The following is a 14,566-nucleotide window of genomic DNA, read 5'->3' on the forward strand; positions in this document are numbered from 1 at the left end:
TTTTTTTTTTTTTTTTTTTTTTTTTTTTTTTTTTTTTTTTTTTTTTTTTTTTTGTCCTGACGAGTTTTGATTTTCAAATTTTTCATCTCTTCAGAACTGAGGGTTTGGTTGTGTTGCATGTTCTTCACCATCATTTCTTTTACAGGATCATGGATCTCTATGAAAATTCTTCTAATACCTGTATTACCGATTCTTTCATTCGTCGATCATGATCACTCGTAATCTTTGGGGTTTAGTTGTGGTTTGGAATTTTGAGGTTTCTTCTTTTCCCATTCAGCCCCTGCAAGAACCATTCACTTATCCGTCGGTATTTTAAGAATCGGATCTCTAGGGGTTTAGTAGACAGTATGGTAATTCTTAGTACACCCGAAATATTGAAATTCCCTGCAGCTGATCGTGTGATATAGAGTGGTTTTTACCTTAACAGCTGTTCTCACTCCAGTGTTCCTTCTGAGCCTTTCATATTAATGAACTACATCTATTTGCTTGCAGGACCTTGTTCATTAGCCTAAATCTCGAGTGATTTGATTTGTGGAGCTTGCAAAAATTTAGACCAAGTTTATATGTTTCCGCACTGTGAGATGGTTACTGAGCTATGGTTCTTCACAATAGTCTAGATTATGGTTTCAATGGATACCAGATGCCCTCAATGCCTCGGGCTACCAGATCAGCTAGGGTGCATATATAAATCTTCCACTGTTTTGTTGCATTTGTGTCTTATATCTGGTCTTTGATTCTGGGGCTCTTACTGTTTTTTCATCGTTCTTGTCTTTTAATTGGGGATAGAGGAAGGGTGCTAGTAGAAGTAAAGTTGATGACAAGCAGATGTATGCATTTAACTTGCTGGCCTCTGTAGCCGGAAATTTGTTGCTTGAGAGGAATCCAACGACCTTATCTGATACGCCAACTTTAAAGGGTAATGGCATCGGTGTTTATTTGAAGCTGAAAGCTTTCCATTGACAGGAGACGTTCTTATTTCTGAGCTTTGCTTTGCAGGCCACGATCAAGATAAATATCCTTCAGGATTTTTTCCTGATGTGATTTCTTATGCTACAATGAACACTTCAACTTCTAAGGGTGTTGCTGAAACTTTGACAAAACAGAAAGCCATTGAAATGAAAAATCTTGTTAATGATGTTGACTTTGCTACTCACCCCAAGTCATGTGGTCACAATTTAGATGGTGGAAATAAGATTACGGTGAACGACAAGTCAGAGAAGGTGATGAGTGGCACTGATATGGCGACGTGCAGGTCTTCAGATCCAGTCGTATGTGACTGGAATCCACACATGTGGATTGGTTCAGAAAATGGCTTCAAGGTACCCTCAAGCAAGGACCATGGTCCTCAGCACCCTTGTCCCACAACCCAAGAAGTAGGTGTAAGAAATGATGACAACAGCTCCTTTGGGTGCATTTACCCAACTACTTCAAGAAATTCCTTCAGGAAAGCTCCTTGTATTAGAGGCCATAGAATAAGAAAAATATTGGCTTCAAAAAACTGGAACGTTGCTACAAAGTATGGAGCTGAGAGACCCAAAACAGGTAATGTGCCTGCACTGTTGGAGAATTCAGCTAGTACTCGGTCATGTTGACTTGTTTCTGACATCTATCTATTTTTCGAATTTCATTTGTAGGTGGGTATAAAAGGAAATTTAATTTCAGTAGGAGGAACTCCTACAAGAACCAAAGATCTCAAATGAATATCCCTTTCAAAAAGAGAAAACTCTTTGATGGTTGCTTTCGAGATTGCAATGGCAGAAGCATAGTTGAGAAAATTTCGGATTCAAATGAAATTGGAAGGGAATCTTCAGGTTTGTATCTGGAGATAATGGAGTGTTTCATATATGAGTCCGCTTTTATTATTTAGATTTCTTCTTCTCCTTATGGCTTAGTCGTTACAATTTTCAAACTGATCTTGCAGCCCATGGGAAATCATCTTTGGTTGCAGGGCATCAGAATTCTCGTGGTATATAACCTCTAGGACATGCTATATTTTGAAGTGAACAGTGTCTAAACATTGAAAAGAGAATCTTATGAAGACTTTTTTGTATGTTTTTAGTGAAGCTGAGGATAAAATCTTTCAGGGTACCCGAACTTTTCATTGAGATTCCTGAAACTGCAACTGTTAGTTCACTGAAGGTATGATTGGAAACTCACTGCGTGCTTCAGCATGTCTGATCAAGGAGATGATACATAAGTCATTTCTACAAATCCTACATTATAGTCTTGCTCATGAAGGAAACATATTTTCTCGTGGCATTTTACATTTGACATTATGTAAGTTGGAGCATTTAAACCTCTGATTTTTTGGTCGATAGTATGTCAGTTGAGCTATGCTCTCGGGATAGCTCTCAAGCATAAAGGCATAGTTCTTACAAAAAAAAATTTAAGTGTACTTCATTCTGATATATGACTTGTTAGAACTTCACTGCGTTTTACAAGGAGTTGAACATTTACCTTTAGAATCCCTAATTTTCTTCGAGGGAATAGTAATCATCAATTTCTGGGTAACATTTCTTCTGCCATGTATGTACACCCTGATGTATCGTTCTGCTTCTGTCTGTGTTCCATGAGGAGATGATTTAAAAGATTTTGAGCTGTAAATTAATTATTAGGATCTGCATAGTGCTTGTTTTTTTTTTTTTTTACCTTGTTTTCCATCCCTTTCTCAGTACTGCAATGAATTTACCGAATGATTACTAGTTTCATTGTTTGGAATTTGGTCTTTATCTTGCTTCCTTATTGTGTCTTTGTTCTGCAGAGGACGGTTATGGAGGCAGTGAGCACTACTATTGGTCGTGGTATACATGTCGGTGTACTCTTACGGGGGAAGAAAGTCAGGGATGATAATAAAACCTTAATTCAGACTGGAATTTCTCATGATAATCAGGATGAGTGTCTGGGATTTACACTAGAGCCTCATTCTTCAAAAGCCCCGTCGTCTTTCTGCCATGGGGAGCCTCCTCCTACGTTTCGTTGTAGTAGTACACTCGAGACCATAAACGGGTATTTCATTTCTTCATAAGATTTTCTTTCTCTAATAAAAAGCCAACAGTAATGATGAAGTGAACCATTCTTCCAGTTGTTAATGGCTAAATGCACATGCTCATCCTTTACTCATTATCCTATATAGTGCAACTTCTTATACTGATAGGGATGCAATATTTTCGTGATATTGCCAATCTTAGCATAGCTGTTGGTTAAGTCATATACCCTCGATTAAGTGGTCAGAGATTCAAATCCTCACTCCACGTGTGTTAAACTAAATAAATATATAGATGTCTGTGATCTTTTACTAAGCTCAGTTTATCCGAAGTAATACTTCTGTACTCTTATGTTCTCGTTCACTTTTAACAGATATCCTCCCAATCCAACGGTAGATCATTCAGGCAATAATAGTGCATTGTTGTTTGAGACTCATGCGGCCAAGTTGAGTAATTCAACCGACACTGCTTATGAGCCAGCGCCCTCTCTTGTCAATACCGCAGTTGAGGAAAGATCATCAGATTCTAAAGCACTGGTTACTCTACCAGCCATGGCTGTGGAGACACTAACTGTAGTTCCAGTTTGTCAAAAATCTAAACAATACGAGGTCGGCCATCGCAGAATGCGTAGACCCTTTTCTGTTACTGAGGTGGAAGCTCTGGTTCATGCTGTTGAAACACTTGGCCCTGGAAGGTATGTTGTTGACGCCTCAACTATGAGTTAAAAAGCAACTGTAAGTTTCTTTATAATCATTGTAGTAAAATTGATGGACTCAAATTAAAGTGAAAATTCGTCTTTGTTTTAGAATTTTTACGCTGTATATGGGATCTTTATACTTCATTTACCTGTAGGTGGCGTGACGTTAAACTACGAGCATTTGACAATGTTAAGCATCGTACTTATGTCGACTTGAAGGTGTGGTAACTGTTCTTTATATCTGATTTAGGTCCTTGGAAAAGGGTTCTTGTTGATGACATTTTGTAGTTATTTACGTTTCATCAATTTTTTTAACGATATTATGAAAATGTCGATTCACTTCTTATGTTGATGTCGATGTCAAGCCATAGACGTGTGGAAATGTTGAGTTGAAATGAGTTGTGGTGGTGCAGGACAAGTGGAAAACGTTAGTACACACAGCAAAAATATCCCCACGGCAAAGGAGAGGAGAACAAGTGCCTCAGCAGCTTCTTGAGAGAGTCCTAACAGCCCACGCTTATTGGTCTCAACAGCAACACATCAAACATGACACTCAAAAAACTTGCCTTCTGCTTCCGTAGCTTTCTTCTACAAAGCTTCCACCGACTTACTCCATGTAAATCTTTCTTTCCCTTTCGCCCTTTGTTGTTCCTCGTTTTTTACCTCCTCAATTTCTTACTGTTTTTCTAGAAAGTAATTCTGTAAAAAAATGTATTTACCAGGAAACAAAAGCTGTGTACTTTGCTTTGTTCTAGCTCAAAACAAAGGGTCGCCTCTACTACTGACTGTAGAGTCTGGCTCTTGCTGTATATTATTTGACTGAATAAGAGCCTGTTAATACAAATTCATCTGTCGTCCTATGTGTTTGATCGTTCATTTTACTTAATCCTGTTGTTAATTATGATAGATTGTTGGTTAAACTATATATATATATATACTTTCCTAAGGGTTATATGCTATTTAAGCTATTGTGTTGCTTTTTGCTTGTAGCTATATAACATTGCTTTTCTCTGTCCTCTAAAACCTTTTCTCGAAATGAGACTAGAGGCTTGAGTATACGTTGCTTAACTGTTGACGAGACGCATCAAAATTGGCTTGACTCAGTTAGGAATGAGTACCGCACAATCACAAAATTCGCCGGAGTAATTAATGAAGAAAATATTGCAGAATCAAAAGTGGCTCTAATCTACAGTCAAATGAATGAACAAGACGTGCTTCTATTTATCGACAATATCTTCTGTTTCGTTCAAGCGGGATCCGAAGTATCTGTGTTACTGGGTAGAATGCCTTCAGCTGTGGGTTTGGGTTATCAACCGACTCTTAGTACCGAAATGGGTTAAAAAACAAAGTGGATAGTTCAAGAAAAATGCATATATATAGTTTATTAACCTCAGAAATTCAATTATATATTTTTGACTAAAATTACAAATTTGATTAAAGATTAATACGACAGGTACTAAATTCAATTACATGGTTTTTGACTCAAATTACAATTTGGATTAAAGATTTAACGGTACATATATTAAATTAAAATAAAGGTGAATTTTTTAATACTATATTTGAATAATGCTAGATAGCTTTTTGTTTTAGGTTTGATTTGGTGGCTTAGTGGGCCGTTTTAATAGAAAAAGGGCAATCCATCGGCATTTCCTGACGGGTGGCGCTGGTGTCTTTCCACGAAGCACGCTTTATTCTTCATAATAGAAGGGACAACTAAGTTCTAAAAAAAATTTGGCTCATGAAATTATTAATAAATAATAGTAATATTTCATTTTTTATTACAGCATCTTAGGTGGGAAGATTCGAACTAGATGCTTTAATACTTGAGAGAAGCTATCATTTTATATATAACATCTCTGTGGTTTTACAATTTTAGAGAAAATTCTAATTATAAAGTTTGCAATTAAACTCTTAAATTATAGCAAGTGAATATATATTATAGGCAGTGCAACGCTTGCTTGCATAATGAGTGAGTCGGGAAAGTGGAAGAGCTAGCTAACAATAAAAAAATTCACTTTCAAACTTGAATGGAAAGAATGACGTTTTGAATGTGAGGCTATTCTTATTTTCCCCGAAGGGTTTGAATTAGTCCCCCAATTGTATTTCTCATGAGATTAAAGAAAATATGAGCTATCTATCTTTGAAAGATGTTCACTTCTTAAAATATCTAATATACGTACGCTTCTTAAAATATCCCATATATGTAAGCAGGAAGAAGGGAAGAGGCTAGATTTATCCCGATCGGAGTAGGAGTAAGAGTAATAATAATGTTTATCATCTTCGAAATTGTACGGGACTCTATAACACGGGAAAAGATGGAAGAGAGATAGATGAGGCAACTACCTTTGGTGCCCTACCGAGGCATTCTCGACCTAAATAAAAGTTATTTTTATTTAAATTAACATATAATTCTATCAAAGAAAGCCAAAAATTCATGATAATTACATACCCACCTTAGATTTTACCACCCCACACCACAATCCTGTCTTCGAGGAAACTTACATTTTTGGTCTCACATAACTAGCAGACAACTTGTTCTTCTCCTATAAAAAAGTCCGAATAAATTTAAGAACATAATAAATTACATATAATAAAAGCAAAACCATTTTTAAAAAAGAAGTGGAAAAATTCTTGGGGAGCACGCATGGGAACAGGGAAGAATGATGAGCAAAGGTCAAAATTTGGAAGGGTTGAGAGTTCAAAAGCAGCAGACACCCAGAATGGTCCAAACAAAGATCTTTGCAACAAAATACATTTCAAACCTAAGAAATGAGAAATGGCGCTTTTCCTTTTCACAGATCAGAACGCAACTGGATTCAATGCATTTCAGGCTCAACTTTTTGGCTTTTGTCATGAATCATAATAATGGTGTTCTTGACCTTTTTCTACAGTCAATTAGACACGATCCACATGGCTGGGTCTTTCAACTTGATCGACATGGCTGGGTAGTTTTTAACTTAATACACATGATATCCCATATCGGTTGGAGAGGAGAACGGAGTATTCTTTATAAAGGTGTGGAAACATCTTCCTAACAGATGCGTCTTAAAAACCTTGAACAGAAGCTCAAAATGATAATGTCTGCTAGCGGTGGACTTGGGCCCATTACAAATAGTATCTGAGCCAGACACGAGGCGATTTACCAGCAAGAAGGCTGAGCACCAAAAGGGGTGGACACGAGGCAGTGTGCCAATAAGGGCGTTGGGCCCGAAGGGGGTGAATTGGAGGGATCCCACATCGATTAGAGAAGGGAATGAGTTCCAGTAAGGACGGTTGGGCCGCAAAGGGGGGTGGATTGTGAAAAACTTCTCCCTAGGAGACAACGTTTTAAAACTCTTGTGAGAAAACTCGAAAAGAAAAGTCCAAAGAAGACAATATTTGCTTGCAGTGGGCTTGAGCCGTTACACTACGTCTCTACTTTTCCACGACTAATCCATCAAAACGAAGTTTTAAAACATAATTAAAAATACTAATAACCAACATGATTTCCATGGTGCATTTTGACAAATGTATTATACTAATGCAAGTCAAACGTCTTAAACAACAATATTTGCAACAATATTGGCATTTCTGTAAAAGAAAAAACAGTACAAATTATATTACAGATAGGCCTATCAGAAGTATAAGTTAACTTAAAAGTTATGTTAATACCAATGTGGAGTATTCTTCAAGTTATGAGAAAAATGGATTAGTCAATGTATACAAGGTTGAATGGAGTGGTTGCAGTTAAGCGTGGAGAAAAACAGCTCAATTATTAAAATATAAAGGTCTGTTCATCTTCTACCCTTCCTAATCTCCTTGGCCAAACTTGTTATATCTGAAAACCAATTCTTACCTAACATAAGATAAGAGATAGATAATGGAGTGATAATGGATTACAAAACTAGAGTTGATGTGAGATCCTACGTTGATTAGAGAGGGGGAACTAAACATTCCTTACAAGAGTGTAGAAACCTTTTCTTAACGGACATATTTTATAACCTTGATGGAAAGTCTATAAGAAAAAGTCCAAAAGACAATATCTACTAGCAGTAAGTTTAGACTGTTACAAATGGTATTAGAGTAAAAAACTAGACGTGCCAGTAAGAATGTTGGTCTCCAAGAGGGGTGGATTGTGAGATCCCACATCGGTTGGAGAGAGAAACGAAACATTTCTTATAAGGGTGTGGAAACCTCTGTGAGATCCCACGTCGGTTGGAGAGAGAAACAAAACATTCTTTATAAGGGTGTGGAAACCTCTCAATAGCGGACGTGTTTTAAAACTTTGAGGAGGAACTCAAAAGAAAAAGTTCAAAGAGAACAATATTTACTAGCGGTCGGCTTAGTCTCCGGAAAAAAAGATCAAATTGGAAAAGAAAACAAAAAGGGCAGGGTTTTGTGTATGCGTGTGTGTAGTGTATCTAAACTCTAGCTGGCTAAACTGGATTATGCCTGTTACGAGTGTGACAGAAAGCGCCAAAAGCAAATCAAGGAGTCCCCGGAAGGGGAAGGGAAGAGACGGGTCTATGGCATGTCATCGAGACGGGTCTATGGCATCATGCCATCTTAACAAATAGACCCAACCAATGCCTTATCCCTTCGCTTGCCAATCACTCCAAACACGATGATTTCCACTTTATAAACCTACAAAATCACTGCCTCCACCAATGATTTACTCCTCTCCCTTTCCTTTCAGTATAAACTTCCTTCCCTCCTCTGTCGGTTGCTTTCCCTCTTCTCTGTCTCTCTGTTTGCAGCTCAATTTTGCTTCCACTTCATGATTCTAATCTTTTGATTCTGTTGACTTTCTGTTTTTCATAGCTGTTCGAGTTCCTCCTAATAGTTTAATTTTTCTGGTTAATTCCTGTTTCTATAAGGAGTAGATAGATACCTATGGATCCAAACCTCAACGGTTTTCCAGATCATGAAGCAGATTATAACTCTGATTATCAGGCCCTCTTAACCCAATTACGTGATCTCCCCAATCGTTCGATTGATGGGTTTAGATTAAACGATTGGGCTTCTTTACCCACTTCATATCCATACCCTGAATTCAATAACCCATCTCCAGATCATGTTCCCTTCATCCAGAATTCCGTTTTCCCGAGCGACCCAGACCCTAATCAGTTTTCTTCGCCGTCAAGTGAGAGGGCGAAAGGGGAGCCACGTTCTGGGTCGGTGGGGTTGAACTCAGATGGAGGTGCAAAAGGGGTGGCTTTGGGGTTAAGCCCTGGTGGTGACTCTTCCTCAGATGAGAGTGACTTCAAGGAAACCGTTCTCAAGTACATAAGCCAAATGCTTATGGAAGAGAATTTGGAGGAGATGCCCTGCATGTTTTATGATCCTATGGGACTTAAAGTTACTGAGAAATCGTTCTATGACGCTCTTAGTGAGAACTACCCTCCTTCACCTAACCAACCTCCTCTGGATTGCGAGAGCTCTGAGGATCAATGGGCTGTTGATCCTGTAGAACATACGCCCCCTGTACTTCGAAGACCTTTTCCCAGCAATGAGTATCAGTCGAATTTTGAGGTTACTTCTGGCAATCAAAGCAACCTGATTACTAATAGTCATGAGTTCGCCACTGAGCTGTTGGCTCAGAATATCTTTAGTGATAGCACATCCATCTTGCAATATCAAAAAGGGTTGGAGGAGGCAAGGAAGTTTCTTCCAGGAGGTGAACAGCTGAATATTGATCTTGGCAGCAGCATACTGACAGGAGTGGCTTCTAAGGTAATGGATACAACAGAGAAGGTGAAAAGGGAGAATTCACCGAATGGATCGAAGGGACGGAAGAATCGGGAACGTGAAGATGTAGACTTAGATTCAGAAGAAGGGAGGAGAAACAAGCATGCCACCATTTATGGGGATGAGGAAGAATTATCTGAGATGTTTGATAAGGTTTTACTTCATGATTATGGAGGAAATGAGACCTCTGCAAATGGGAAATTGCAGTATAATGGACAACTTCATGGATCTATTGCTGGGAAAGCTCGGGAAAAGAAACAGGAGAAGAGAAAAGACTCAGTGGATTTGAGAAATCTTCTGATATTATGTGCACAAGCTGTGTCTTCTGATGATCGGAGGATTGCTAATGAACTACTTAAGAAGATTAGGCAGCATTCTACAACCAATGGGGATGGTTTCCAAAGAATGGCTCATTTTTTTGCCAACGCTCTTGAGGCTCGCATGGTTGGCACTGGTACAGGAAGCATAATCCACTATGAATCACTAATTCAAAGCAAGATTTCAGCAGCTGATATGTTAAAAGCTTACCAAGCACACTTCTCATCCTGCCCTTTTAAGAAACTCTCGCTTTTTTTCATGGTTAAAATGATTTTGAAGGTTGCTGACAAGGCCAAAAGTCTTCATATTATTGATTTTGGCATTTGCTATGGCTTCCTCTGGCCAATGTTAATTCAGTTTCTTTCACAATTACCTGATGGTCCACCTAAACTACGCATTACTGGTATTGATCACCCTCTACCAGGATTTCGTCCAGCCGAAAAGATTGATGAGTCAGGACGTCGTTTGGCAAAATACTGCAAACGCTTTACCGTTCCTTTTCAATATCAAGCCATAGCATCAGATAACTGGGAAACTATCCGAATCGAGGACTTCAAGCTCGATAGCAGTGACGTGCTAGTTGTGAACTGTTTCTACAGGTTTAACAACCTACTCGACGAAACTGTCGAAGAAACTAGTCCAAGGGATATTGTTCTACGTCTAGTAAGGGAGATGAATCCAAACTTATTTGTACATTCTATCACTAATGGATCCTATCATGCACCGTTCTTCATAACGCGCTTTCGAGAGGCACTCTTCCACTTCTCTGCACTGTATGATTCCTTAGACGTTAATTTACCTCGTGAAAGTGAAGAGAGGATGATGATAGAAAGAGAGTATCTCGGGCGTCAAATCATGAACGTAGTAGCATGTGAGGGCGCTCAGAGGGTTGAGAGGCCTGAAAGCTATAAGCAATGGCAGGTTCGGTGTATTAGGGCGGGTTTCAGGCAGCTTCCTTTGGACAAGGAGATGATGAACAAGTTTAGGAGCAAGTTAACAACCCATTACCACAAAGATTTTGTACTGGATGAAGACAATGGCTGGATACTTCAAGGGTGGAAAGGCCGTATTGTGTATGCTTCTTGTTGTTGGGTGCCAGCATCATAGGTGTATACTCCTTGCTGTAACTTGGGACACAAGAATGAGACTCCAGAGTCAAGACGAGAGGCGCATTCAATACGTTCCCTCTCAGATGACAGAGATTGAAGCAGAACTAGTGTGAGATATTTGTACTTCTCTCTGCTATGGGAAGTTTGAAGGTATCTGTTTGAAGGCCAAGTTCTGAACAAGAGACTGCTTGTATCAGATTCTCTCTTGTTAGTTCTATGGAAAGCATTTACCTTGTGATTCTGATATCATGAACTGTGGGAACTAAACATGACATGTATGATCGACCAAACATTTATCAAGTATACTAAGTAGATAGATGATAATATAGGATAAAAAAAAAAAGTAAACTTTAAGAGTAAAATACATATTTCAATAAATTCATTCTTATTATGTTTGAATATTTTCTTTCACACAAGATCACTATCTATCACATACCTCTATCCTTCCTTTCTAAATATTTATCACACACCTCTCTCATTCCTTTCTCATTTGATCTAATCTTTAATATCTCTCCATTGTTTAACGGAGATAATTGGGAGATGGAATGACAGACTAAAGCTTATAAAAAAGAAACAAGTTAATAATAAATAAATAAAAAAATATAATATTGATTGAATTCTCGAGCTCTCAAATACTATCATGAGTTCATATATAAAGTATCTTCCACCTTTTTCTAACTAAAAATGAAATTAAATTACTTAATTCAACTTAGAAAACACAAAATAATAATAATAATAATAATAATAAATAAATAAATAAATAGTATTTTCAACATTGCTACTCAAAATTTGAAAATAATTTTCAAAAACAAATTTTCCAATTCAGTTTGCATGCATTATATACTTAGATCAATAAGAAAGAAAAAAAATATCTTTAAGAAGACAATACTTCTATTTCCTATTGTTTGAAAATGTTCTAAAAAAGTAAATAGAAAAAGCCGAAGTTCCTGATAGACTTCCTATTGTTTAAATGATCCAACGGTTGAGAAACATCCACATGTTCCTTACCAACGCGTTCTCAACTTCAAACGTTGTCGGCAGTTTAATAAATAGCTTCAAATAAATTTCATAAATAGTTTCTAATAAATATCAAAAGCCATGTTTGACATTATTTTCAAATGTAATGACTTTTGCCAACACGTGCTTTTTAAAACTATTTTTCAATTTTGTAATCAAATTCTAAACAATTAACATGTTCATATTTTCATTCTATACAAATTTTTTAATTTAAAATTATAAAACGTAAAATATATATTAAAAAAGATAAAACTCTAATAATTATAATATATCATACTCAATTTGTCTTTGTTATATATATATATATATATATTACAAATTATATGATATTGTAATATAATAATTTAACAATTTATTACAAAAAAAATATAAATCCACTTCCAAAACATAAAATACAACTTTGTTTTCATTACATCCCCTATTTCAAATATCTATTTTCAAATCACCCACCAAACATACCCTAAACTTTCACACTTTTAAAAAATGTATAGTAAATCACTGAAGTTTTATTTTTGGACTGAATAGTTTCGAAGTACTTATTGTTAAACTACCAAGCTGATAGCAATCAAACACATCCTCATATTCTACAATTGAATTGCACTCATTTGATGGGTCTTATAAAATTTTCAAGAACTTAAACAAGCTATCTCTCAACCACCACCACAAACAAGCTATCTCTTCAGACAAGTCTTTGTGTCCCTTGTCCATAAAAGATAAACTACTAGAGTAGATTAGGCTTCAATCCTTATCAGCCCCCAGCTGATGTTCAATAGCAACATAACAGGCGAACCAGAAAACATTAATTTAACTGACATTGGGTCCAAGGATGTAGCAAATATAGGCAGGTTAAAACATACCCAATTTCATGAGACTAAGATATCAAAGGGCCATCATATTGTTGAATGAACATTTATCAATTGTAGCTTGTAATGGCCGATTCATATCCATACCTGATGGGGCCTCTAAACTGCGTGTTACAAGGATAGACCCAGCTGAGATGAATCAAGTGCTTTAATGTCTAATTTCAGAATGACGGGATCGCATCCCAGAAATGGGAGACTATGCGGATTTTGGTTTGAGTATGAATGGAAATGGGGAGTTTGCTGTGAACTATATGTTTCAGTTTCCCAGCCCAAAGATCTACTTGATGTGATAATCCATAAAACAAATAAAAACAGAACTACGAGCAGTGACATATATGATAAAGCAACTTCTAACAGAGTCCAAGCCTAGAAATCTCGCATAGCCCTATCTGTGATCTGAAAGATATAATGAAAGAGGATTTTCATTATGATGGAGAGGAAGAGTCAGAGACACTATATCCTGTCATATCCCTGCGTTGTAAGGGAAAAGGAAATATCCAACATTTGCAGATTTCATCGAGAAAATCACACATCTATTTCCAACTTATATATTATATACAAGTACGTCTGTTTTTTTGTTCTTCTCTTCTTTCCAGAAAACAAAATGGTAGAAATAGTCACTAGTAACACTCAATTTACATGAAACTAAAAAGTAAACAGATGATGAAACCAACAATAGACAAACCAAACATAGATGAAGCAGAGCACTAAAATGATTTCTAATATTTGAGCGCGGACGCCTCAAAAAGAAATCAGATGAATTCTGATCTATTTCATAAAATACCATCATCACAGAAGATCCACTCTCATTGCTTGCTAAAAAAAAATTGCAGGATCTATTTTCCATTCGCAATACAACTGAATAGTCCAGAAATCTAGTTTTTAGAAAATCAGACAGTATTCCAAGTATTGGGCGTCATTCTTGATCCAAGTACAGGAATGTATGAATTTAGGAACACCACTGAGTTGATATATGGGTACATCTAATTTTTGAAGATAAGATACGTTAAATGGAACCTTCAATTAATTGTTCAGGTAACGTTTAACAGTCCTATTTAACTACAAAATATGGTAAGAAGTCGAAACAATTTCCCAAGAGCATAGGAACTGGATTCTCCACCCATCTAAAGACTCTACTATACAAGGTTATCCCCTCTTATTTGGAGTCTTAGAGGGCCTAAGGACATTCCAGTCCAGATTTTCACCCTTTGGTTTCTTGAAGAATCCTTTACCATTATTAAATGATGACTGCTGATTGTCCCGACCACTTTTTGGAAACTTAGTTGGATGTCGTCCTTCAGACACTACTTCAGATTGTTTCCTTTTAAGGTCCCCATTAGTCTCACAATTTTTTTCATCATTGTTTGAGAACACTGCTTCATTTCGTGAAGATCCATTTTCTCTGGGGAACAAAAACGTTTGTTGAAGATGAAAGGGCAAAAGAAAGGCAAGATAAAAAGGACAGCGGTAATTCAAGTGACTTTCTTTTGTGAATGAAAGATTTATTCAACCCCGCCCCCAGAAAAAAAAAGTATAATAAAAAAATAAAAAAAGAAGGAATAAACAACATAAAAGCTCCATTACATTTCAGTGAGTTTTTAAAGCGACAATTTAAAAATAAAAAATAAATAATAAAAAAAATAGCTAAAGAGATTCTTGCATATTAAATTCATATCATCAAAATAGTTCCATATAAAATTAAAATAATAAAATAACAAAAATATATTTTTGCATATATTGTTGATGTTATTTATACTTTTATTCTCTAGGTGGCACTGTTATTTATACTTTTGATCCTCTAGGTGGCACGGCCATTCTTTCCTCGTTCTTTTTTTTTTTTTTTTTTTTTTT

At 36.7% G+C, this 14,566-nt stretch overlaps 3 protein-coding genes across 9 annotated transcripts in view; 2 read left to right on the top strand and 1 right to left on the bottom strand.

Moving 5' to 3' along the window:
• The window catches only part of LOC111451653 (telomere repeat-binding protein 5-like), a 5,333-nt gene extending 790 nt beyond the window's left edge, over positions 1-4,543 (top strand). For 4 of the 7 annotated variants that reach the window (XM_023092135.1, XM_023092134.1, XM_023092138.1 and 1 more), the window contains exons 2-11: positions 493-676; positions 787-916; positions 997-1,542; positions 1,635-1,811; positions 1,922-1,966; positions 2,060-2,139; positions 2,762-3,006; positions 3,358-3,678; positions 3,837-3,900; positions 4,095-4,543. In XM_023092135.1, coding sequence (XP_022947903.1) covers positions 596-676; positions 787-916; positions 997-1,542; positions 1,635-1,811; positions 1,922-1,966; positions 2,060-2,139; positions 2,762-3,006; positions 3,358-3,678; positions 3,837-3,900; positions 4,095-4,262 — 1,857 coding nt within the window. In that variant the 5' untranslated portion in view covers positions 493-595 and the 3' untranslated portion in view covers positions 4,263-4,543. Of the gene's footprint in view, positions 1-39; positions 351-492; positions 677-786; positions 917-996; positions 1,543-1,634; positions 1,812-1,921; positions 1,967-2,059; positions 2,140-2,761; positions 3,007-3,357; positions 3,679-3,836; positions 3,901-4,094 lie in introns of those variants that run through there. The other 3 variants (XM_023092139.1, XM_023092140.1, XM_023092141.1) reach the window with 3 other exon arrangements.
• A 3,703-nt stretch (positions 4,544-8,246) lies between these two features.
• LOC111451652 (scarecrow-like protein 34) lies at positions 8,247-11,161 on the top strand. Its single transcript, XM_023092133.1, has one exon. It carries the CDS (start codon positions 8,554-8,556, stop codon positions 10,831-10,833), a length of 2,280 nt encoding a protein of 759 aa, XP_022947901.1. The 5' UTR covers positions 8,247-8,553; the 3' UTR covers positions 10,834-11,161.
• A 2,476-nt stretch (positions 11,162-13,637) lies between these two features.
• The window catches only part of LOC111451657, a 2,814-nt gene continuing 1,885 nt past the window's right edge, over positions 13,638-14,566 (bottom strand). The window contains exon 5 of the mRNA XM_023092148.1: positions 13,638-14,117. Coding sequence (XP_022947916.1) covers positions 13,862-14,117 — 256 coding nt within the window. The 3' untranslated portion in view covers positions 13,638-13,861. The remainder of the gene's footprint in view (positions 14,118-14,566) is intronic.

The sequence above is a fragment of the Cucurbita moschata genome, unplaced genomic scaffold (genome assembly GCF_002738365.1).
Source record: "Cucurbita moschata cultivar Rifu unplaced genomic scaffold, Cmos_1.0 Cmo_Scf00013, whole genome shotgun sequence".
NCBI lineage: Eukaryota > Viridiplantae > Streptophyta > Magnoliopsida > Cucurbitales > Cucurbitaceae > Cucurbita > Cucurbita moschata.